The sequence below is a fragment of the Acyrthosiphon pisum genome, chromosome A1 (genome assembly GCF_005508785.2).
Source record: "Acyrthosiphon pisum isolate AL4f chromosome A1, pea_aphid_22Mar2018_4r6ur, whole genome shotgun sequence".
NCBI lineage: Eukaryota > Metazoa > Arthropoda > Insecta > Hemiptera > Aphididae > Acyrthosiphon > Acyrthosiphon pisum.
The window spans coordinates 109,334,394-109,361,853 of record NC_042494.1 but is presented as its reverse complement, the minus strand read 5'-3'; the positions used below and the strand labels follow the sequence as shown (position 1 = coordinate 109,361,853).

General features: G+C 27.6%; 3 protein-coding genes across 4 annotated transcripts in view; 2 read left to right on the top strand and 1 right to left on the bottom strand.

The window, feature by feature from the left end:
* The first annotated feature begins 2,789 nt into the window (after window positions 1-2,789).
* Window positions 2,790-18,516, top strand: LOC100169614 (mediator of RNA polymerase II transcription subunit 12). The gene is given in 37 exon segments (XM_029488021.1): window positions 2,790-3,117; window positions 3,192-3,491; window positions 4,080-4,242; window positions 4,308-4,483; window positions 4,546-4,817; window positions 4,875-4,974; window positions 5,045-5,196; window positions 6,880-6,974; window positions 7,206-7,408; window positions 7,477-7,744; window positions 7,804-7,944; window positions 8,005-8,120; window positions 8,250-8,348; window positions 8,441-8,593; window positions 8,665-8,818; window positions 8,890-9,036; window positions 9,131-9,231; window positions 9,539-9,668; window positions 9,783-10,076; window positions 10,141-10,323; window positions 10,406-10,531; window positions 10,633-10,707; window positions 10,800-10,916; window positions 10,990-11,302; window positions 11,364-11,526; window positions 11,598-11,693; window positions 11,790-11,944; window positions 12,586-12,683; window positions 12,801-13,371; window positions 13,433-13,562; window positions 13,618-14,013; window positions 14,271-14,519; window positions 15,549-15,922; window positions 15,997-16,097; window positions 16,154-16,218; window positions 17,928-18,035; window positions 18,144-18,516. Coding segments are annotated over 37 exon segments (6,645 nt in total). The 5' UTR covers window positions 2,790-3,030; the 3' UTR covers window positions 18,318-18,516.
* A 986-nt stretch (window positions 18,517-19,502) lies between these two features.
* Window positions 19,503-22,413, bottom strand: LOC100164826 (39S ribosomal protein L35, mitochondrial-like). The gene is given in 4 exon segments (NM_001162724.2): window positions 19,503-19,789; window positions 20,111-20,218; window positions 21,332-21,509; window positions 22,202-22,413. Coding segments are annotated over 4 exon segments (552 nt in total). The 5' UTR covers window positions 22,236-22,413; the 3' UTR covers window positions 19,503-19,557.
* Window positions 22,414-23,045: 632 nt separating this feature from the next.
* Window positions 23,046-27,460, top strand: part of LOC100573692 (tip elongation aberrant protein 1) — a 42,382-nt gene continuing 37,967 nt past the window's right edge. Inside the window, exon 1 of one of the 2 annotated variants that reach the window (XM_029488016.1) lies at window positions 23,046-23,175. The gene's annotated coding sequence lies outside the window, so the exon portion shown is untranslated. Of the gene's footprint in view, window positions 23,176-23,672; window positions 23,983-27,460 lie in introns of those variants that run through there. The other variant, XM_029488017.1, reaches the window with a different exon arrangement.

Sequence of the window (27,460 nt, the reverse complement as noted above, 5' to 3'; positions counted from 1 at the left end):
CCCCCCCCCTAACTACGATTCAGACCCCTCCAAAAAACATTCCTTATTTATTTAGATATAAGCTTCTTATAGATTATTTTAAATTAATAATTTTGTTAGGTGGGCTGTAGCCCCCCAGAATTTTAATCCTAGTTGCGATCATGCTCATGTAATAGGTCATTTAATACATATTGCTTGTTGTTTTTAGCTAAATATATTATGTTATGCAGTTAATATAATATGTATATAGGTATACACTGCTATACTGCTTACAGATAGGTGAAGAGCATTGAACACATTGTACACTGTAGTGATAGTCCCCACATATCGTGAGGACTAAGGAGCAAAATGGTATGCAACCTCTTAAAACCATTTATTTTCTTTTTTGTCCCAATTTAAATGCAATAAACCATCAGCAAAATTAAGAATTTCGAAAATATGGTATTAGTGGTATAATTCAGCCCCATGCCATTCGAAATTATTATTTTTAATATTTTGTTATAAATATAGTTAGGGCTTTGTTTTATATTATAATAATAATTATGATTCTAATGTATTCATTAGTTTCTATTTTTTGATTAAATAATAAGATAGTAAGATACCACTTTGTGACACCTTAAAAGAAAAAAGTTCCAAATAGTTCGGCTACTGGCCCTGGGGCCCATTTTTATGATTTAACGAGGGGCCAAGGGGTTCTTCGCACCCCTAGCACCCCCGGTTGTTGCGGCACTGAATACCCAATATAAATTAAAACTTAACAGCATAATATTTGTCACCATACAAAATACAAATGTACATTGTATACCTAATCATTCGATTAAACAAATAATATCAATACAAAACTAAAAAATTTAATAATTTTACCTAACCAATAACCTATAATTGTATTATCCCTCCATTGTACTTATTGTAATTATTTTTTATACAGATTGTACAAATAAAAACTAATATGACAAAAAAAAAAAAAAAGTGCGAATTGCGAGGCCCCTACAAGCGCGAGGCCCTAGGCTAATGTCAGCACTGAATATCCTTAACGACGGCCTTGTTCATAGAAAAAAAACTAAAAAAATTGAAATTATTATCCGTAAACAGCTCAAAACGAGTCAAAATATTTTAAAAATTTTATAAAGTATAGGAATTGATAAAATAAACATTAAGTGAAATTTTCATGTATCTACAGTTATTCGTCTTTGAATTACAAAAAAATTTTAGATTTAAAAAGACAATTTTTTACGAATTTCTAACACAAATTTATTTAAACATTTACCTGAATTTTATGCATGTTGTCATATTTTAACTATAAAAAAAAATTGTGAATATAGATTTTTAATATTTTTCATTTGTCTTTGAAACAATATATTAGGAGCTGTTTATTAAATTTTCAAGCTTTTTTGCCCAAAAAATAATATTTTATTGATATTTATAGAATATAAGACTAGAAAAATTGGTAACTGAAAATATCCGTAAACAGCTCAAAATATTTTTAAAATGTCATGATGTATAGAAAATTCTAACATAAACATTCGATCAAAATTTCATGTAGGTATCTACGTCCATTTGTTTTACAGTTACACCAAAACCCAAAATTGATTTTTTCGAAAACCGATTTTGCGTAAAAATTGCCGTTTTTCCTTAATTTTTCTTTTGGTTTTCACGGCACGTTTGAAAACTATTTGAAATTTTTTACTTTTCTAATAGTTAAAAGCTACTTATAAAAGTTTAATAATTTATGATCATGATGTGAGGTTTTTAACATACACAATAAAATCAAGTTTATTGTTATTTATAGTATAATTAAATATTATTGGGTGACATTTAGATATGTTTAAAATCATTCCCCATTGTTGACCCCGTTTAACCAAAATGTCTGATTAATTTTTTAGTATATTATATGATCGTTGGTGGGTTATTGCCGAGTAATATAAACTTTTTTTTCATGGCTAAATTGAATTTACTGTCTGTAAATAGTGTAATGCATCTGTTGAAGATGTATACACCTTTTTTTTATAATTGTTTATTAAGGATTAGTATTTTAATTTTGTTATAATATTTTTACAATATTTTAATCACCTCGTTTTTATAGCACTCTATGGATGCCTAAACTAATATTATATCACCTTATATCACCTCTTGCAATTGATTTTTTAGTTTTCATAAATATATTGTTTAATTCTATAATCGTTATATTACTCAAAAATGTATAAACAGTTATGATAAAATCCAACATTGGTGTATATTTGTTGATATTTGTAAACATATATTTATATTATAAACATTTTATATATAATTTTTTTTGTATTCATACTAGTTCAGATTCGTAAAATATTTTAATATGTTATATTTACTAGTGAAAAAAACAATTTTTAAAATTTGGTAGGTACATAATGAGCATAATAGATTCTAATTGTTTTAATTAATTTTAATAATAATTATTATTTTGTATTCACCCATCGACCATCTTGAATCCAGTATTATATTTGAAAAATAAATATTTTTATTAAAGCCCCTTGTATGATATGCATAGGCAATAGATTATGCAGGAATGCGGTTACCTACCTTATCAGAATTGATAAGTGCTAAATATACGGACTCCGGGAGCAGGCTGTTAACTTCACAGACATCATCAATACTTGTATCACAGAATATAATAATATATATATTAATATTATGCTTGTATACATACAACTTTACTATGCTCTACATTTTACGTTTACTTTATCATAATAACAAAAAAGTAAATACCGTAAACAATTATTCAACTATTAAGGATGAGATAATTTTTTTCTGTAAAGTTTTTGTATTTATTGTGACATTTTTATTTTTTGTTTTGTGTGTTTTTATTTGAATTTTTAAAGATATTATTAAACCAATAGACTGGTAAATGTATTATGTATTTTTGTTTTGATAATCTAGGTAGTAGTATTTAGTAACGAATAAAGTTATTATGTAGGTTAATTATTGATTTTCGATTTTTGTGATATTAAAATTTAACATTACCTAACATTAGGTAGCATAGACAATTATGTGTTTATGACGTTATAAACATACATAATGGGATTCTCATATGAGAAACGTCCATTAAAAAGGCCTCGTCTTGGTCCGCCCGATGTTTATCCACAAGAACCCAAACAAAAAGAGGTGAGTGTTTTTTAATTATAATAAACAATAAAAATGGTTTTAAATTAATAATATTTAAATTCCTATGTTGTTAGGATGAATTAACAACGGTTAATGTAAAACATGGGTTCACTACATCACTTACTATATCAGATGAACATCAACATGGAACAGCTCGTAATTATAACATCACAGCATCCAAAATTGGTGCATTCTTCAATGCAATTATTAATAAAAAAGAAGAGCTTAATACACTAGTAGATACTGGACGTAAAAGGTTACAAATAAATCCAAAAGATAATTTTTGGCCTGCTACTGCCCGATCGAAGACTACAGTTGAAGCTTGGTTTAAAGATTTAGCTGGATTTAAACCGTTAAATATACTTTCTAAAAAGGCAAGTGTCTTGTGTGTATTTACATTTAATAATTTAATACAATTAGACAGATTTGTTTACAACTTAGAAACTATTTCTATATTTTAAAGTAGGTACCTAATGGATAATACCTACTCTTCTAGTTTATTTGTATTCTAAAATGTTTGATTTTTATATACATGAATATAGACAAGCCCGGTTTAAGGGGGGGGAGGGCATGGCCACCCGGGCCTCGATAGTTAGAATTTATTTAAGGGCCTCAGATTCGTCCATTATTTTTTTCACTATAGGCTATAACACTGCATAAATCACCTAAAAAAAAAATCAATGATTATTTAGCGAGGAAAAAAAGCTTGTAAATTATAATTTATAAATAAAGTTATTATTCATTATTTATTGCTATGTACCTAATACCCTCATATATTAATGATAACGGGTACCGAATATTAAATAATATAATATACATTATTATTTTTTTTTTCGTACAGGGGCATCATTTAAAACTTTGGCCCCTGGGCCTCAAAATGTCTTAATCCGGGCTTGTGTATAGACATAATTATGTTTGACTTATATTCAAGATAACATTGTGAGACTTTACAAACTTTATAGGCCCCCAATTTCAACAAGAAAGAAGAAATATTTATGTTATTATGTGAATATAATGTCCCATTAATTCGTGCTACATGGTTTATAAAATTAAGTTCTGCATATACAATCGCTGTGTCTGAAGCAAAAATAAAATCTAAACGTCAACTGCCAGATCCTACACTTGGTACGTGAATTTTATTTAGCACACGTCTTTGATCTTTTAGTTATAGTATATAATGATCAATTTAGAGTGGACGAGTACATTACTAAAGTTTACTAAAGAACAACTAACTAAACTTCAAGATTATTATCAAAATGCAAATATGTCAATGAGTTCATCGCATTATTTGTCAATGAGCGAAGAGCAAAAAATTTCGCTTAAACAATGGAATTATTGTACTAGTCTTATTAAGTATATGTATCAGGTAAATTGTGTACATGTTATGTTTATATGATACTTTTTGATGAATATATTATTGTATTTTAGGAAGGACTATTAGATCGTCAAGAGGTTCTTCAATGGATATTAGATATGCTTGAACGTTATAAATCATCATCTAACAGTGAAGATGGTTTATTGAAAGTATTAAGTCCTTTAGCTTTACAGTATTGTTCAGAATTTTGTCAATCTGAACTTCTTAGTCGAAAATTAGTTTATTTTTGTTCTCGTAAATTAAATACAATATGCAACTCAGTAATCGACTTGAATCCACCACAGAGTCCTACTTCAAAAGGAGCTTCAAATAATAGTGTCCCGAGGTATAATATTAGTGTATAATACAATTTGTATACAATTTTAATAAAAATCTATTTTAGCAATACTTCTAGTGCTACTAATGCTGCGTCTACCTTGAATGATATGATGTCTTGTCCTCATCATAGAGATATTTTACTTCCTCTTAGCTGTATAATTCAAGTACGTAATGAAGAAACTAAAAATGTGTACTTTTCACAGTAATTGTACAATTATTATTTTTTTTTTTTAGGTTATTTTATTAGAATGTCCTACTTCTCTTATATGGAATCATTCAGGTGGTGGAAAACTTCCATCTGTTCTAAATGGATCACCTCTAGATTATCTTCCTTGTTCACCAGTAGTCTTACCAATGCCTCAGAGAACAAATAATATTCCATTAAGGTAACTCAAAATATGTATTGGTTTTAATCTAGATAATGCAAGATGTATACTATATTATACTATATTATACTTATGATACTATATTATATTAATGTAAATATAATAGTTAAAAACAAAAAAATTATGAACAATAATTACATTTTATTTGATTATTTATTGCTTTTTAAAATTGTTACAATTAATTCATATCAGGTTTATTATAATATTTAAATATTTAGACTTAGATTTATTGAGGAGTATTTTTGGAAAATATTAAACTTAATTTTAGATTTTGAGCGGAGCGATAAAATGATGTGTTTTTTATTTTTTTTGTTAGTGTATACGATAAGTAGTTGAAATTGAAATAATCCTTTGATTTTTTACTTCAGTATCCTTTATGGTTGGAAACTAAACTAGTTGGTGCATTCGGGAGGTTAAAATTACCAGAAGGTTGAAATTCCCAATAGATTTCGAAAGCACCTGGAATAAGAAAAAAAAAAATTGGAAAAAGAAAAACGAGAATTCTTACACAAAATCAGTTTTGGTTTTTGGTGTGACTCTAAAATTACCTTATTAGCATTTTCTATACACCATAAAATATACTTCCTCATGTTGAGCTATTTATAGGCATATGAAGCATTATTTCGACTACTTATCGTATACACAAACACACAAAAAAAAAAAAAAAAAAATTACACATACATCATTGTAAAATCAATACAGTCATTGTTCCACTCATAATCTAAAAGTTGAACGTAAATCTACAATAATTTTTTCTAAACACTTGAAGTCGCAATTTAACAAAATTTGATAAAAATCATAAAATATTGTAACATTTTCTTTTTATATCGAAGATTTGAATCTAAAAAACATGATTCCTCATAAGTTTGTCTAAAGGAAAGTCAAATTAAAATTTTATGAGCGTTTGAAATTATTTTATTTTAGAAGAATTTTTACTACATTGGATATTCACTCAATCTCTCATCGAGTAATTTCTTATTTTATTATAATTAAAAAACAAATAACTGTATATACTTATTACTAAATTCACATCATATGTTTATTTTATAATACAAGGCTCCTTATATATTGTTACATTAGTAGTTGAAAAATATTAAAAATAAATAGCCATGTTTTTTATTATAAGCATTTAAAGTTTGAATGTTGACAACATTTATCAAATTGAAAATGTACAAATTATTTTGTAGGTAAAATGTATAAAATGTTCAACTTTTATAGCTAAAGATTAAAAATTTAAAATAAGGTTCTACATAAATAGTTAATTCCGTAACCAAAAAATATATAAGCAGTTTTTTTTATAGTTAATATAAGTTCAAATTTGGACAAAATTACATTTTAAATAATCAAGATTTATGATTTTAGTTATTTTCTTGTAATTTAAAATATTATTCGTGGATACTTGAATCTAAAGTATATTATTATACACAAATATGATAATATGCAAATAATATTAATTCAACTTACCGGCTCAAAATATCTTAGGCTGACAAACCGTCTCTGGTCAGAATCGTTTTTCTTATCCAATGATATTATATTATCATTGAATTAGAATTTAACACCAACCATTTCAGTTACCCACTTGGAATCTACTGTACAGCAGATTGTTACCCATTTACCCCCTTTTTTTATTATTGATTACTTAAATTATGACAAGTATTTTAAATATTTTAATTTTATGTATAGAAAACAACTTAAACAGGCAGAAGAAATTGTTAAAATAAGAAGCCAAGCAGCAGAAGGTAGATGGTGTTTGGATAAATTTCATAAGTCATCAATTGGTACATATATTATATATTTATTATTTGCAAAAATTATTTTGGACTTAAGGCTCTGTCAAACAGAAAGTGTTATTTTCACATCGCGTGATTTTATAATTTGTTACAACGCTGCGTTATTCACGTGCGTGAAAGCAATACGCCGACGAGCCATTTACCGCTTTAACGCGCGTTCTGTTTGACAGAGCCTTCACATAAGCATGTAACCTAATATTTTTTTTGTGAACTGTTCAGGAGCAAAAACAATAAAAATTTTAAATGTTTTGGATGCATTGGACCGTCACAGTTTTGAACGAATTGATCAAAATAATTCTTTAGATACACTATATAATAAAATTTTTTTACCACCAAATTCCAAAGACAATTCTAATCCACTTCTTGGGAACATTTCCATGTCTACAGAAAATGAGACTTTGAAAGATAATAGATCTGAATATGTAAATATAGTATTTTATATTTATTTTATATATTACACTTATTGTACTAATATTATTTTATTGATTAGAATGTTGAGCAAGATCAAATTGTTGTGAAGGTTTTATGTGAATGGGCTCTAAGTAGCTTAAGACGAGGAGAACATCGTGGAATGGCTGTGGCTAGATTATTAGACAAACGCCAAGCTGAAATCACTGGTCGTGAAAGTGATTCATCTGTAGAGGTTGTACCTGGTGGTCCTAGTGAAGATAAAGATTCTATTGTTTCAACCCCAGCAACTCTTCCACTTTTTCAACCACTTTTAATGAATTTTCTCGATCATGATGCACCAGTACTTGGTATGAATTTAATTCATAAAACATCAAAGAATATTAAACTTATATTATAATTATTTTAGAAAATACAAGTACAAGTCGTACAACATTTACAAATTTAGTACATGTATTTACTGAACTTATTCGAAATGATGTATTTTCACATGATGCATATATGTGTACATTAATATCAAGAGGGGATTTGCAATCAACCAATAATATTGGTAATATTTAAACTCATTGAATGTGGTAAACTTTAATAACATTTCTTTAATTAATCTTAGGTATGTGCCAACCAGGAAGTAATAAACCAGCAGATACTCCTTCAGGTGCAGGACCGTCTCAAGCACAAGTTCACATGGAAGATGATAATCTTTTTGATTTAAAACCAAATGTTCCAGTAAGTATGACTAACCGTGGATAGTAATCTATTTAAGTGTTATCATATTTTATATATAATAACACTTTATTTTATAATTTGTTTGTTGTCTTAAACATCACTACATTTTAAGTTTAATTACATTTTTAGGAACATCATAATCGACATATGGATTATGATGATAGTAAAATAGATGATGATCTCGATAAATTACTTCAGCATATCAAAGAGGAACAACAGAATTCAATGGTATTGTTAATTAATAATTTTACATATTTTACATTTTTATAAAATATTATACACTTAACTAATAATTATTTTTTCTTTTGAAAATGTTTTAGGATGCACCTGATTCTCCAAAAGTTGAACCATTTGCTGGTTCATCAATTGGAGGATTGGAATCAAACGATCCATCAACAAACACAAATGATAATATGTATAAATGCCGACCATCTCGACATTTATTATATGCAACACATTTTCCTTTACCATTAGTAATTTTACTAAGCACTATAATTAAACAATTTTTTATTAACAATACATACATTTTTTGTGTAATGACTAGGATGAAGAAACCACAAGCCATGATTGCAATCAAAGGCATGTATTGTTATATGGTTTTGGTAAAATGAGAGATGATGCAAGACACACCATAAAGCGCATTAGTAAAGATATTTGTAAATTATTTAGTAAGAAATTCAGTATTGATATAGCTGAAGGTAAATATTAAATATTGTTTTTAGATTAGGATAAAAATATATAATTTTAAATTGTGTAACTTCAATAATAGGTGGAAAAGTTAAGAAACATTCAAGAAATGAATTCAACTTTGAAGCAACTACAGCTCGGGTTCAAAATTTATCATATTTTGACCAACATGTTGTGACTTGGCAATGTAGTCTTAATGTACTTGAAGCAATAAATGCATTTGCGACTGGTAATAATTATGTTTTTTGTTTTAATTATGTTTCATTGTTTTATGTTATTTGTGATTATAAAATAAAATATACTTTTATTAATATTTATAATAGGCAACTCAAATTATCTTCCAGTTCAAGAACATGTAGCTTTCTTATTTGATCTTATGGAGTTAGCATTAAATGTCAATTCACTTCTTGATGTCTGTATCCAGGTAAACAAGGCTACTAATTATACAATATACTTTGTTCATAATTTCATAGAAATATGAATATATTTAATTTTGGCATAATTTTTATCACTATCTACTATCTAGAATATTTAACGTCCACATTGATTTTGTGCTCATATTAAATAATTTAACTTTAGAAGTATGGGCTTAAACATTGGTGTATCAGAATTGTTTATATAATATTCACTCTATATTTTAGAGTTATATTTTAATATTATATTTATTTGTTGAGTTAAGTTAAGTAACAAAGTTACAACTTTTTTAATACTTGGTATTTTTATGTTTATAGATATTAATGGATATACCAGATGTTGAGGCACAATTGGCTGCTAAAGGGTCATCATTAGTACGAATTTATACAACATCCTTAGTTCTCTACATTGTTGGAGTTTTGCGTAGATATCATTGTTGCCTTTTATGTAAGAATAAAGTTTTTATTTTGTATTATTATTTATTATGTTATGAAGCAATTCAAAACTAAATACTGTGGGGTAATAATATATATTATCATTTTGTATAATATTTATTTTTAGTAAACCAAGAACAAGTAGTTGGTGCTTTTGAAAATCTATACCGTGTTGTTAAACATGTATCAAATCCTGCAGATTGTTCAAGTGTTGAACGTTGTGTTCTATCTCATTTGTATGACTTATACATATCTGCTGCTCCTCTTTTAAAAGGTCGTCTACCTGGAGCTGAACCATTTAATACTTTGTACACAAAAATACGACAGACACTCCACGCAAATCTTCAACCATCTACTATGACACATGGAAATTGGAACTCTAGTTACATGAATGATTTAATAATGACTTATAGAAGAGGATGTATGTGTTTTTTGTGCTTATATTATTAATACAAAGGTACTCTAATATATTGTTATTTTTATAGGTAAAATCGATCCTGGTTGGCACAGACAACTAAATGAATCTCAAAGTAATCGATACAGTTTAGTATGTAATGTGGTAATTGCTGTTGCAACAGAAACTTCAGATATTGAACGTTTAAATGATTTGGCTATACTTAGTGCAGAATTAACAGCATCATGTAGTTCATTAGCATCTGAATGGCTTGGTAATAATAATAAATTATTTACTGTAAATGTTGATTTAATTTACTCATTACAATAAATAGTTATAAAATATTATTTTTTCAGGAGTATTAATGGCTTTGTGTTGTTCTTCTAATAATCCTATTATTTTTGGAGAAGTTTTATCGCGTGTAGATATGAATGATATCACTGTACACAATTCTTTAGCACTATTTACATCAATTCTTGTTGGTAAATATCATAAAAATCCTTACACTTTTATAATTTGATGTGTATAATAGAAAAACATTAAAAATTAATTAATCATTGAATATGATATTATTTATTTTTAGCACGCCATTGTTTTTCATTGGAAGACTTTGTGGTACACGTAGCTTTACCATCCCTTTTAACAGTTAGTAATGAAGGTAAACAATTTATTGAAATATTTTAAGCTAACAACAGTATCTTGATCATCTTAAATAAATTATATCATATTATTTATTTTATAAATTTAAAGGACATGGAGCAGCAGATACAGATCCAGAGGCAGAAGCATCAGCTAGACTTACATGCCATTTATTGTTACGCCTCTTTAAAACTACTGAAGTGCCTCAACCCAGTCTTTATTCAGTTGGTAAGTGTTTTCATAAAATAAAACAAGACTTGAAAATTGAAATTGAATAATATTTATGTAATTTATATTCTAGGTACATCACCAAACCCTATATCAAACTCAAATTCTAGCTGCAGCATTAAACAAAGTTGTGATAGACATTTATTAGCTGCAGCTCATAATAATATAAGGGTTGGACCTTTATTAGCTGTATTAAAAGCTATTATAGTAGTTGGTGATGCTACAGCACAACGTCCCAATCAATCAATAAAAAAATCGCCATCTAGCCAAGTTAGCACTCCTGGCGGTACCAGTAAAATGCCTAGTGAATTGTCAATTAGCCATATTCTAGGCACATCCGATATTCTTGGTGGTTCAGCTGATCATTTACTAATGGAATTGGGAGGGTATTATATTATGATTAATGAATATCATATTATTATTAAATTTAAAAAAAAAAATGTTTAGCCTAGGAAATGCTGACACTCAGGCTCCTGGCTTATCTGACCTGGCACAATTTGTATTGAGAGAAATATGTAGTCAAGAATGGGTGTTGGAACGTTGTCTTCAAAATCCTGAAGAATTATGTCACCAAGATATGCTTTTGGACAGTATGCTATCTTCTAAACAAGTATGGAAATAATGTTTTTGAAACTATTATTAAGTTTAAAAATGAAAATAATTTTAAAACTTAATGATTAGGCACAAAGACTTTTACATATGATATGTTATCCTGAAACAGCAAGTGGATCTGATATTTCTTTAGATTCAAGGACAATAATTACTAACATTTTAGAGGTAATAATTATTAATGATCACTCATAATGTTTAGGAAAATAAATAATTTGTGTTTAGTACTTAATAATTAATTTTGTTAATCATTTGTTTTTTTAGAATTCTGATCAATGGACTCTTAGAATGTCTTGGTTAGAAATGCAACTTATGTTTAAGCAATTTTCACCAAATTCTCCAGATTTAAATCAATGGCTGGATATAGTCGCTAAAGCAGCTATAGATATGTTCCAACACAACCTAAATACCCAAAACAAGTAATTATTTAATAATTTGTATTATTAAGAGTCAGATCTTACATTTTAGTTGCTTAATAAATATTTTAGAATTAACATTAAAATAAAATGTAACTAATAATTAAATAGTTTTTGAAATTATAACATGATTGACATGCTAGAAAGGTACATTGTAAAAATGGATTTTAGTATCCTCATTGAACTTAGTATAGAGTGGATAGTGTTTGAATAATGGATTGTTGTGATATAACAAGAAGTTTTTGTTATATATTTAAGACTTATTGATTTAAAAGATGAGATAAGTTTAACTTTAGTAGTTTAGCTGAACCAAAAAGTTGGATACTTTACATTGTTGCAGAAAAATGTAGTTGTTTTTATATAGTGATTTTGTTTTCTACTGAAATATTTGATCAAAGAAGTTACTTTAATTTTTAGTCTCAACCAAAAGTAATTTTGAAAATGATATGTTTTTGGATTCAATTTGTTTTATAATATACTATACTCGTATTCTAATTATGAATTGTGATGATTGATAATAATATGTAATTAGTAATAACAAACAACTAACAAATCATTGAGTATATATTTATAAAAATATGTACAATATATATTATATTATATTCAATGATGAATTCTTATGAATATTTTTTAAATTGTTTTAGGAGTGAAAACATCAAAAAAACTCATTCAATGTGGTTATTAGCACCACTTATTTCGAAGTTGCCTAGTGCAGTTCAAGGAAGAGTGTTGAAAGTAGCTGGTAAATATTTACTTTAAATTTAAAAATTGATATACAATTAACACATACATTTTAACTATAATATATTATTATTAACTTTTTTCTTCGAGTCTAATTTTGCATTTTTATTGGTTTAAGGTCAAGTATTAGAGAGTGGAAATATGATTGGACTAGGTGGTTCAAATTCTGGTAATGTTACTCCAATTACTACCCATGGTGTAAGTGGGGGTGGTAGTAGTAGTCGAAGTAGTAATAAAGGCACTCCACCACACCCTCGACCTTCTCAAAACACTAATTCTGTACCTTCGCCACCAGCCATTTTGGCTTATCATCAGCCATTTTTGTCATTAGTTCTCAGTTGCCTTAAAGGACAAGATGACCAACGAGAAAATTTACTTTCATCCGTACATAATCAATTGTCTCAGTATTTAGTATTGTCAAAGGAGGTAAAACAAATCAATAAGTTTGATAGACATCTAGACAAAGTTTTTTTTATGTATTATTATGGTTAATAGGAACGTCTTGGAATTCAAGAAGGATGTGCCAGCAATAAAGAAGTTGATGCTGCACAAGACTCACTTGCATTAAGATTCAGTTTAGTAGGAGGCATGTTTGATACAATTCAGCGAAGTACTGCTTTGACAATAGATTGGGCAGTTCTTTTTGTGCAGCTTGTAACATATTCAGTGATAGATTTGACTAATAACACGTAAGGTGTTTGTTTAAAAAAAAACCGTATTTCAATAATAATGTCTAATATTATTTTGTAGAAAATTATTTAACACAGTAATAGATATGTTGGCTACTTTAATACATTCAACTCTTGTATCTGACTCTCAAACTGAAAAAGGAGAAGAAAATCGAAAACACTATCAAAATTTGATAAAAAAACTAAAAAAAGTAAAATATTTTAGAAAATTAACATCAACATTATTCATATTAATATTGTTTTTAGGAAGTTGGAGAAAAACACTCCATGTCCATTTCACAAGTTAGACAGCTTTTGCCTTTGGGTAAACAGCAATGTGAAATCATTACTTGTGAACAAATTGGCACTGATATCAAAGGGAATAAGATTTCAACAGGGTTAGATTCTAATGACAAACAAGGTTTGAAAGTATGTGACAAGCAGCGTGTAAGTGCTTGGGATCTACTAGAAGGTCATAAAAATCCAGCTCCATTGTCATGGTCGTGGTTTAGTGCTGTGCGAGTTGAACGAAAACCGTTATGGTATGAAGAAAACCATAGGATGCTCAAGTTCCATACACATTCATTAGTAAAGTCTGCATCATATTTCTTAGAACCTTTGCCTTTACCTCCCGAGGATTTAGAACCCCCCCAAGAAAAACCTGTAAGTACTAGATTTTTAATCTATTATTTAATATTATTTAAATATTATTTTTTGATATTTCCATCAAAATATTTTATGCATATGAATGTGTAATTAGTTAGGTGATCAGTTTGTATTTTGATATTATCATTTATTATTATTTGTTTATTTTATATTTAATTTACGACAATGTGTTTTAATTTCTATTATACGGGGGCTTTTAAGTTCACATTTTTTCTGGGAAATTGAAAAGAACTTGACATTCACTTGTAAAGTAGTGTCCTTGTGTTTATTGTAATCAGATCAAAGGAGTTGGTTCTGGGATGAACATGGGTTCAGGGCCAGGACGTCCAGATACACCATCCTCCGTACCTGAATCACCGGGTAGAGGTGTTAAACGTAATATGAAAGCTCAAGGAGGACCACCTAATCCTAGACGTAAGAAACAACAACAACCTCCACCTATGTCACCTATGACTCCTAATGCTCAAATGGGACCCGGTCCTCAAATGCATCCACAAATGCAGGTAGCTACCTAATTAATATTTAATAATTACACATATTTTTATATTATATATAATACTAATCAATGTAGAGGGATTTGTTTTTATGCACAATGGCACAGTAGTTATATTGATTATGTAAATATACATATACATATAAATATTCTTTGAACAATTTTTACAACTTATAATAGCATTTAAAATAATATTTCTATTAACTTTGCACTTTTTTTCTAGTAGTTGCTATACTATTCTTGTTTTGGTATAAATTAATAAATAAAATATGTTAAAATGATGATTGATGAAACTTATTTCTTATTCAATTGGTATACCAACTTTTATTTTGCATAAGATTCTAACAAATGTTTTATAGTTATTTACAAGTTATTCTTTTATCGACACAAATAATTAAAATTAATCTAATAATACATTTGAAATTCTATAAAACTAATTAAGTCAATACGGACCAATACACTTTTTTGTATACCGATGTGTTATAGGTTTTATGTGTTATAAATTATAATACAATAGTTACTGCCGGTACTGTGTACTTAATAATTTTAGGAACACTGTACCCATACAAACCAAAATCATCATAATTTAATCAATATATTGCAAAATTATCATACTAAATAATTTTAATAATTTGTATTGGATTTTTTGCATGAATGCAGTTTTTTACCTATGCTCATTAGGTATTCAATTTTTTTATATTTATCAAAATCAAAACTTGTGTATTAATTGGAACTGAATCTGAAAAACTTGTAGTTCTTTTTTACCTTGGAAATTTTACTAAATACACTAAAAAAAAAAAATTATATATTTTCATTATCTTAAATTTTTAGGTGATTTTCTTAATTTTTTTAGTTCATAGGATTCCCAACCCTTATTATAATGTTTCCATTTTGAACTAAGAAAATGCATGTAGTTTGGTAACTTATGATTATTGTACATAGTTATTACTTATAACTAATAAGTAATTACTAATTAGTTATCTGACACTCTTCCTTATGTTCAAATTCCATCCTAATTAATTTTGTATATTTATGAAAGAATACACAGGGTCAGCATATGGGCTATAGTGGAGGTATGTTTCCGATGCAACCAGGTCCAGGTCCGGTTCCTGGTGCTGGTCCAGTTCCAGTCCCAGGACCAGCTCCTGGGCCATCTCCGGCTCAAAATCCTCAGTGGAATAGTTATGGACAGCAAGCACCGCAAGGAGGTACTAACTTTTATCCTCAACAAGTGCCGCCAACACCTGTCCCAGGTCCTGGAACAAGATTTGATCGTCCAGGAAATACTTCTAAACAAGCATTGAGTCATATGCTTCGTATGCGCTTGCCTACTAACCAATACATGGGTCAAACAGGACAGCAACCAAATATGAATCCAAATTTCCAACCTATGCCTAGACAGCAGTTTATTAGGTAAATTATTAGTCAATTGATGATCAAGAGTAAAGTAATTTTCCTTTAATTTTATATTCAACTTGTGTCATTAGAAGAGGACAAAATAATGTACCAATTCCACCTCCCCAGCAAAATACTCCACAAATGTACCCAACACAGCAACCAACACAAATGTATTCCAATATGCAACAAAGTAAGTCCATAAATAAATACATTAGAAAATGTAGTCTCAAACATTGTATTTATTAGGCATGAATCAAAACTATGGAGGTTATGTAGGACAGCAACCTGGAATGAGACCTCCGTACATGCAAGTAAGTGCTTAGATTAAACATTAATATTTTAGATTTATTCAATATGGTTTCACCATTCACCAACTTACCTCTAAAATGTTATTTGTACAATTTATACAAAAATGATATAGAATGAGTTTATTAAATGTTTGGAACTGTATTGTTCTATATTATATGCTTCCAATTAAAATAGCAAGTAAAATACACATTGATGTAAACATTATTCTTATAGAATTTAAGGTAATCTGTAAAAAAAGACCAAGAAAAAAAGAACAGGGAAAAAAACAAACAAAAAAAGAACAGGGAAATAAGAACAACCGAAAAAAAAACCAAGAAAAAATGAACTAATTTACAATAATTTATTAATTTTGATGATAAATGATAGTAACTAATAAAATAATATAATTATGAAATTCATAATATTGTTTAAAATATAAATTATTAAATTTTATAACTAGTAATAATATTATATTTGGCCACTAAGTTTTCATGTCAATGTGTCATTAATATATATAATGTCCATCCATCTTTATTAGATTGGTTTTAAAAGTTAGGCTGTTTTTTTTTTATTTATTAAATATCATAATTTCCATAATTTCATTTTGAAATATGCAGGAGGGTTATGCACATTATTGATTAAACCTTCGTCACAAAGGGGTCAGTTTTTATGAAACTTGTTTTTAACAACTATAAAAATAGTGGACAATTTATTTGTGATAGAACATTCCCAGTTTAAATCATTATTTTACTTTATTATATAATAATTCAAGTACAAGTATGTAAAAGTAAATTACAATAAGTTCCACCGTAAACTCCTTCATTGGATTAAGTAAATTACATTTTACTATAATTACATTTTATAAATATAAACACAATATTCACACTATAAACTATCAATAGACTTATCGATATTAACTATTCACTAGAATGATGTAGTACCAAAGCTGAAATTAGGATTATGAAATAGGGTTGACTAACTCTATTTAAAACATTAAAACATACCTAAACTATCAATTACTAATTGATAAAGTTTGTAAGTGAGATTGGGGGAACGGTAAGGTGCTTTTGTATATTATTGTCTTCTAAATACTATTAGATCTAAATTTGACTATTATTAAAAGTCTCAATTAAATAAGAAATACGTTTTTAATAAATGCTTGATACATAATACAATAATATGATATGCCTAATAAATAATAATAGATATTATGTCGGTTAATGAATATTTATTTTATGAATGTATTGTAATATGTAACAATCACTCTTTTTTTGTAAGTAATTAATTTCCACTTACAATTATTTTATCCATTCAAATATACAATAATATAGACTACAAGTAAAAAAAATTGAATTTACAACAGAATTTTCCAGTATTAAAAATGTCTAGCTTACATTATTTATAAGTTTGTTCTTTTTTCCTTAGTATTTTTTTTTCCTAAATTCAGAATTTAAACATGATTTATTGATGTGTATGAAAATGATGTAATCCTAATCAGAATAGAGTATAAATCCATAACGAAAAAAACCTGAGTTCATATTTTCCACATATTATTGACTTTATTGAGTTAAGATAACTTATGGTAATAATTTAATAGTTTCTAAATGTATTTATTTTAAATAATTTTTTTTTGAGTAACATTTTAGTTTTTAAAATCAATTATTTTATAAATGTTATAAATTTTAATTTAAGTTTTTAAATACAATTTTCTATCAATGATCAAAACTAATAGAATCAAAACGTGCCAATGAATCCAATGAGTGGCCCGCAGAATCCAGCACCTCCATACACTCGTCCAACTGGTCCGAATCAACAAGCACCACATTCTCAATACCATCAGGTAAATATTGTGAACAAAATACAATTATGTAATGTAAATATCTATCTAATTTATCCAATTAATTTAGTAAGTAAGACTATATAAACATATTCTATTTTTATGTTTTAGCAATTTAGTCAACAGCGTATTCGACATATGATGGCTATGCAACAACAGCAGCAACAACAGCAGCAGCAGCAACAGCAACAACAACAGCAACAACATCACATGCAAAGACAGATGCAAAATCCCCAACAAACACAACAAGGACATCCATATGGTTTACAGCCACCACCTTATTAGTTTATATTGTATGTGAACGAATTTGTGAATTTTATTTAAACGAGCATTGTAATGTTTATTTTAACTTATCCAACTTGTTTTGATATTTAGTGTAGTGTTATGAATTACTTTTTGTAGAAATTAATATTTATAATGTTTATTTTACATTTAATTTTGTTCTCTACATTTATTTGCTGATAAAAAGAATACTAAACATCTATTTAAGATAAGTATTGGCTCAAAGTGAGTTTATTTTGTGAATCTCGTGATTCACAAAAAAATAAAATAAATTGAGTGGGCAGGTGGGTGTCCTATGTCAATGTAGGTGATAAACCCAATTAATTATTTTAATATAATCATAGGTAAATAGGTATTGGCATTTGATTAAATTGAGTATAGAAATCAGCATAACTGTTATAGAGGCTATACTCTTATAGTGCTATACAGAATACAGTTACAGTAGTATAAGCGAACGTCAAACTTTTATACAATAAAGTACTTCAGTCTAAAATAGAATAAACCGTAGATGGTTTATAGATATTATACTACAGATAATTAAACTAACTATAACAATTATTAACAATATTTTAATTGTAATTATATTAATATGAATCTATATTTATAATTTATTATAACTCAAATTTTGAATATTGTACCTTAAAGACTTAAAGCGTAATATTATATTTTATAAGCATGGCTCGTAAGTTTTTATCTCAAAAAATGCCTAAACAAGTATGCACTTATGCCTTAAAAAGTTCAGAAATATGCATTAATATGCAATAAAAATATGCAGATTAAAAAAAGAATAAACCAATAGTAATTTTTGGAATAACAAGATATTATATCCATTTATATTTTTAAAAGTTATGTTTTATTTGTTTAAATGTTATTCCAAAAAGCAAATTAAAAAAATATCTAAAAATAAATAATAATCCAGTAAGTCGTTCACTTTAAATCTAAAAATGATAAAACAATTTCCATATATTTTATTCCCAAAAATTCTCATATAGTTCACCATCTCATATAGTAATTTTAAATTAAATTGTATAAATAAAATATCATGTTCCTTTGCTATTATTATCATAGATAATTACTAATTACTTTTTATCTATGATTTTTATGGTTTAGAAATATTTTGATTATCTTAGTAGTTGATAATAACTTATAACGTAAATACACCTAATAATATATTAAATTACATGTGCATATGTTAATTTTATATTTATTATAAACACTTTAAAGATATTACAACGGTTTTACACTAAGATATTGGAGTTTTTCTGGTAAATGGATATTCTTCTCTATCATGGTAAGGTTCATATGGATCATCTGGATAAAACCTCCTTTTCTTCCAATATTTTGTTGTCATTTTATCTAAAAGCGTTGACTGTTTGGCATTACAAAACACGTGTTGTCTCAATCTTCGTTTCCTAGCAGCTGGTTTTTTCCACAACTTCTTTTGTCGTCCACATTTAGTTCGAATCCATATACCCCTAAAAAATGTATAAGATACAGTAATATCAAACAAAAAAAATATTATTTTGAAATGAGTATCTTCTTTTCAGTCTGTTTTAAAATATTCATTTTAATGCTATTGATACTTTTGTCAATTAAATACTTAATATAATAAAAAAATATTCAATTTGTGTGAAATAAATGTAGATTGTTGTATAAAATAATGACAAAATATAATTTAAACACGTTTCAATGGATTTCAAGAACAATAAAGTAAATACAGTAGATAGATATAAATACATTAATTTAAATTACAAATGACGTAAGAAATTTAACTTATTAAATATTTAAAGAATTACCATCCTAGGCGATAAAATCTATCTACAACTGTTTTCACAGTTTTCCTTTTCCCTTTTTGTAAAGAGAACTTTGTTAGATTTCTCTTTTGCTGAAGGTTGAAATCAAACCTAAAAAAAGATACATTTGTCAGTAAAAGTGAAATACAAATAATGTAACGTAATATAGTTACTATAAAGTTAATTAATAATGATTTTAAATCAATAATATTATACTATATTCTGATTTTTAAGATCTTTGTCATAATATCATATCATAGTCATATAATAATATATTTTTATTTTGTATAGTATTTTCAAATATGTATACTATATTTCATATAAAAGTATCCTCAAGTAGGGATAGATTTTTGTCTAACTCGGTCAGACCATACCACTAGATTAAATCTGTTTTTGTTATCAGATTTTGTTCCCGACAAATGGCCGCAGATGAAAAGTTTCTTTACTGTGTTAATCTAAGCAAAATTCAAACTAGGCCATTGTAAGATTAATTTTAAAAAGTTGCGTGGCTTTCGGCACATATTTTTTACCGCAGAAGCCGACTGGAGGCGGTAGCAGATTCAAGGGGGAGGGCTGAGGGGCATGACAGTTATATTATATTTGTAGTTGTAATAATATGAGTTAATAATCAAGATTTTAAGGAAGAAATTTGAGTTCAAGAGCGTTCAAGAAGTTACAAGTTCAATATACAAGCGATACGTATTGGACTCAGATTTCGATACGAGCCGGTACGTAACTATTCCATACTGATACGTACTATTCCATACCGATACGTATCAAATTTTTCTTCTTGAAAATCTTAAATGATTATAAATTGTCGTTCAAATTGTGTTTAGACCAAATATTACGAAAATGTTGATAATAATTGATTGTAATCTATCAGTATTTTTTATTAGTGTTATATTATGTTTGCACAAAATATACTAAATATATAGAATTTTGTCATTTATTGTAAGTTTAGATGAAAGCATTAAATATAATATTTGTTATACAAATTGTTAACATACATAATGGCCTTCAAATCAAAAGAAACCATTTATGCATCAAAGATCTTAAATCAAATCTTAGGTACTTAAAGTTTTAACTTTTAAGTCTTGACAAAAATAAAAACCTATATTACCTCAAAATTAATTAAACAATCAGACAACATAAATTTCCATTTCCTGATTTAGCTAGATATTTTAATGTCATAAATAAAAATTATGTACATTATATAGTACTTACATTATACTAGATTGAGCAATAGGTATATTTTTGTTCATAATTCCTTCTGTTGATTTAAAATTGGAGGATAAAATGGACGAATAGTACCTATTTGTTTCAAAATTGTTAAGGCACTTATTTAAAGAACCTGTAGTTTTACTTGAAACATTCTCTACTTGTAGGCGCATAAGGCGAACACCTGAAAATATAAAATACTATTAAATAGATAGTTTGAAACTATTTATACATCATAATTATATTAGTAATGGTATGATTTAGCTACAGTGTCAAACGGTAGAACAGCACAGTGTCTTGACGCAACCACAGACAAAACATGCTTAAACTAGTGACAGAAATTAATTGGTTTTTGCAGTCTTAGAAAAGGTACAAATACTAAGTATATTTTATAAGAGAAAAAAATGGAAGTACTTGAGGAGAGCTTATTTTTATTTTTCGGATTTTAAGGGGGAAAATCATTTTTTAGTTTATTTTTTCTACTTTATAGATAAGATGGCACCTTAAATTTTTTTTATACTAGTAATTACATAGGTAGGTAGGAATAAATTAAATACATTGAAAAATCACATCGGAGCTAAACTAGAATTATGCCTTAAATTCTTAAAGAGCTCTGTTATAAGCATAACATAAACTTAAAAGCTATTTAATTAAAACTTTAATTTAATTTAATCATGGAATATCTGTCAAAAAGTAGGTACTACCGCAATCAAAATTTAGGTAGTAGAACCAAGTTATGATGAGCTGATGATAAATTTGTAGAACTTAATTACATCTAAATAATGATATAAGGTGTTCATTTAAATGTTTTGCAAAAATTTGTTTCATTTTAGTCCAAAATACTTTAAGCAGATATTAATAGATTATGTTACTAACCGGATAAAATAGAACCACAGGCTCGTCTAAACATTGTTTAAAAGTTATGAGAGTTTGAGATTTACAGACTACTCGATTACAGATCTCTAATATAATACAGAAATCTGGTTATATCATAATATACAATATAGTGTAGACTATTATAGTATACAGTATAATATACTCAATATAATATAGACTATATCTAAGGAAATTAAATTTCGTGACTGAAAATTATTGAAAATATACAAGCGGCGTGATCGACTATCAACACTGTTATAGCTGATAACGTGTTCGAGATTTCGAGTAGGTCACGGTCTAAGGCTGGGGCTATACACGGCGTATTCCGCAGCGTTTTCCGTCGAATTAAAAACGCATTGGTTTAAATCGGAGCAGCTATACACGACGGGCGTAATACGCCGCGTTTTCCACCGGTATATTTAAGCCATGGCCCCCAGCCTTATATTAGACCGTGGACTGTGGAGTACAATATATTCTATGACATCGCCAATGTATATTTTTCGTGGCCAGCAGGCACCCAAAGATAGCCCAATTGGCGAAAAATCGCCCAACCTGGCAACACTGGACTTCCTAAGACCCGTTCTTTTGTGGTTCATCATAGACATAATATAAATAATTTATTAATAATATGTCTATGGGTTCTATGCTTTGGTGGCGGTGGTAGTGCATCAGCGATTGACCATTGACGGTTGTTTATGGTTGGAGGACAGCTGTTTGAACAGCCACTAAAAATACTGAAAAATGCATGCGCAAATGCACTTATGCAGTCATGCATTCCGAATATTTGTAAAATATGCAAAACAATGAAAAAATTGTGCTTGTTTAATTATTTTCATTAAATTGTTCTATACTTTAATTTTTACGCTTGTTGTAATTTAAATGTAGTTCATACTTAACAGAACACAATTATTATAATCTTATATTATCATTCCGTGTGGTAACAAAAACATTGCGTCATATTTTTAGTGGAATAGGTAGGTACTTTATTTTTTTTGTATAACACTTCATGATAACAATATTTTTATTTATTTTTATTTTTTATAAAATACTTACAATATGGTAGGTTGAACTAATTTTTTCCAATAACAAATCGCATAATATATATATTATTTCATAAAATACTAACTATTATCAACTTATTTCTTATGGGTTATGAGTAGAGATCGGATTCCCGTGCAAGTGCATCTTTTTAAGGTGTGTTTTAAATCCTATGGAAACAAGCTACAAATCAATATCAAGAGATGTAGATTAAATTAAAGAAAGTTTTATTTTGCACAAATTTGCATGTTTCCGGTTTTTTTTTATGAATATGAATTAATAAGTACTTTTTTACAAATATTTTTGATCCATAATCTACTTTATTATTGGTATAATATGTTGTTGTATGAAGTATTGGACTTTTATATCTAATAATAATATAGTTACATATATATATATCGATAGAACGTAGTTAAGATAATGATTAATGACGATACTACTACGATTGTCGATTACATAAACACATACGACATACTGCAGTTTGTACTACAGTAATTCTATAGCGTCCGTAATTAACTTGTGTTTTATTGTTCTATATTTTTATATATACAACAATTTTATAGTTGATATCAATTAATTTAAAATGCCAACAATTGGTAGTAGTCATTGTTCTAAAATAAAGTGTTGGATCGAAAAGTATCGAGAACTGAAAAGAGAAGGCAAAATTATTTTTTGCACGTAGTGCAATAAGTGGCTATTGTTTGTGAACGTAAATCACAAGTTTACGCACACTTGTAATTCAAGTACGTACCTACCTACATTCTCACTAATTTTCTACTCAAATATATATATATCTACTCAATAATAATAATTATAACAATATTTAATGATTCAATAAATGGAAATGGACATAGATTTAACCTTTTCATGCCCACATTATGATCAGATAGAGATATCGAATTCTAGTAAAAAGCTTTTTTCATTAGAATTCTCTCAAAATGAATTTTATGCCATAATAATACCATAGAAAAATAAATACTAGGTATTATACTATTATAATTTTTGGTTAGTATCTGAAATCATGGTTTTTAATTTTCATCAGAAAGAATATTGTTGATAACAATTTATTTTTGTTTTATATTGTGTAAAACGAAAATTCGCATATTTCGGTGTTGGCTACACTGTTTTAGGATTAAAATTGATTACACAAGACGACAAAAAACACGGTTGTAGATCACGGTCTTCGAATATCTTCTAAGACCGTTGTAGGTATACTAAATTCACAGATTTCTATAATGTGTACAGTGTATCAGTGTTGTACACATAGATAATCATAATATAAGATATTTTTAAAACAGTTCAAAAAAAAAAAAAAATTTAAATTTAATAAAAATTGTTCAAGTTAGACCTAATTATTATTTTTAATTTTAGCCGAAAATCAGCGTGATTGTAATAATTAATATGCGAATCGTATTTTGCTAATGCCGTATGCACAGGTAACAACTATTATTCTTAAAAGTTCAAAACAATAATTAGCTTTGAAAATGTTCATTAAATTTTAATATTTTTTTTTTTTGAACAGTTTTGAAAAATACGATTAACAAAATGGCTATCTTGGAAATTTAAAAAACTTATTTTTCTATAAGATTTTTTTTAATAATTTTTAAATTTAAAAAAAAAATCGAATATTATGTTATTCAATCAGAATTTCCATACTTATGACTGTAAAAAAACGGCAGCATTTAAATATATTGATTTTCCACGGAGATACTAAGGATGATACGGGACTTCTAGGACACCCTGTATATAGGTATTAGGTACTTAATTCAAAAATTAATTAAGTAAGTACTTAAAATGTTCACCGAAATTAATGTTTATATTAGCCTTTTCTATACATATGATATAATTACAAAATATTTAACTCTTTTTGAGCTATTTATAGATATTTGAAATTTGAAATTTTTTTTTCTATTCAATGTCAATAAAAATGTATTACTCGATCAAAAGACTTGACAAATTAATACATGGTTCCTCATAAGTTGTTACTATAGGTAAGTATTTAAAAATATTAAATATACATAGGCACATTTTTTTTTTCAAAGCAGTTCGTTGAGATTTGAAACTTTTATCTATAATGGGTATATTATTGTATTTTATATACACAATGACTTTTCGAAACATTTAGAATAATTGTGTGGTATTGCATTATTGCATATATTTGTACCACGAATCTATTCACACCGATCTACGGTAAGTCGGTATTGAGTTTAAACTTAGTAATTGAATCAATAACAATTATATAACCTAAATATTAAATATTATTCACTATTATAATAATTAAATATAAGTAACATAACGATAAGTGCAATGTTTTTGACAAAAATTACCATATTACAAGTAGTAAAATAAATTACTACAATAATATAGCTAATTTAGTTACCCACAGATTACTAGAGCGCGGAAACAAAAAATTTTTTTTGCTTCTAAAGGTGACGTCAAATAAAAAATACACATCATTATAAAACCAATAGCTCCGCTCATATTCTTCAATTATACAACGGATTAAAATTTTTTATTATAAACGTTATTGTTGAGTATGATGGTCTCTTTTCACCGTCAAATCTGTCTAGTATAAAAAATTAAACTCTCGCTGTTTTAATATTATTGTATTATTTAAATTATCACAATAATAATTATGAATACATGATAGGGAGGGGTATGTTGTAAAAATAATAAATAATAAATTTACTTTGTACAAAATTGTATTTTGTTCTTCGAGCCCTTGTTCACATAATATATATGTATCTATATTACCTACATTCAAATATTTGCTCGATAAAATTCTCAATAAAATAAAAGTAAGTTATAGGCACCTACTTACTTAGTTCGAACCATTTGAGTATATGACATAAATGCCATAGATATATCTTTATATGCTTATAGTTTGAACACTCTAAGTCTTTAAATAAGTTTTGGAAAAATGGACGAAGCGTTTCGTAGTTCTGAAATGGAAGTTTTGAGGCCTGCAAACATATTATATTATATATACGTGTATTATAAGAATACTATTTTTCGTGATGTATTAATGTATCATGCGTGTATAACAATAGTGCACACAGCCAAACAGGGTCGAAACTCCATTGAAAATATGTCTTCTTTCATGACAATATATTTCTACAAAAAGTCCCTCTCTTCTCGTATCAGTAATATATAATGTCAATTGTCAGGAATATTATTATTAGCATAAGCTCCGCCGTAAAAAAATCCACTGTTTTCTAAATGTTCTAGCCGTGGTAATTTTACCGCTTTGATATATGCCACTACTCGACACTCGTTCGCGGCATATAATTATGTGACTTATATATCGGACAAACAAAAACATATACCTCTGTTCTCTATAGTAGTATGGTGTACTGTATTTTTTACTTTTCTGCAAATTATTTTTCATGCGTGAGTGTTATAATAAACCCGATAAACATTTGGTAAATAAAACAAAATTACCATGAAAACCGTAGATTTACCATAGGGCGTGGGTTTATTTTTAGTGACTGAAGTGTAGTTAATGACCGAAAAAATTGTATTCACCTCTGGGTTACATTCTTTAGATATTTGTTATTAAGAGTTGTATCCAAATATTTATGAACTCTTGAAAATATTTTGTACTTTACCTGTATCAACTGCTACATTTTTTTATGCACAAACAATTTACAATTTTAAAATACTCATAACTCGCTTTAAAATTAAAATATAATAAAAAGCCCATGAGGTTGTCTATATAATAATCTTACCTTAAGATTTTATAAGAGGTCAATTTACTCTAATTTTTAAGCTAACGGAAATACATGTGTTCTGCTTTGCGTATAATTTGCTATGTTACGCACTTTTAAGACGGAGACAACACATGCGGGTATCACGTCCTCCTTAGTATTAAGTCTTACCTAATAAATAGTATGACAGAGTAAATATTTTATCAATTTTCCTATCTAATATTGAATAATAACTAAATTAAGTAGTAATTATTATATACTTTGTTTATCATAACCGATTAGGGCTAACCTTATCTAACCTAACCTAACCTAACCAACTAGGGCCCGTTTTAAAATCATAGTTTAAACCTCGGTTACACTTAACCCGCTGATTTTACCGGCCAAATTCCGCGGTTGAACCTATTGTAATACGGGCCCTTATTCCTTGATGTGTTGGCTTTATTGGCATGTCACCGGTCAATATAATAATAATGCCAGATGAGGTTATCGTTCAACTGAGCATCCAAAAAATTAG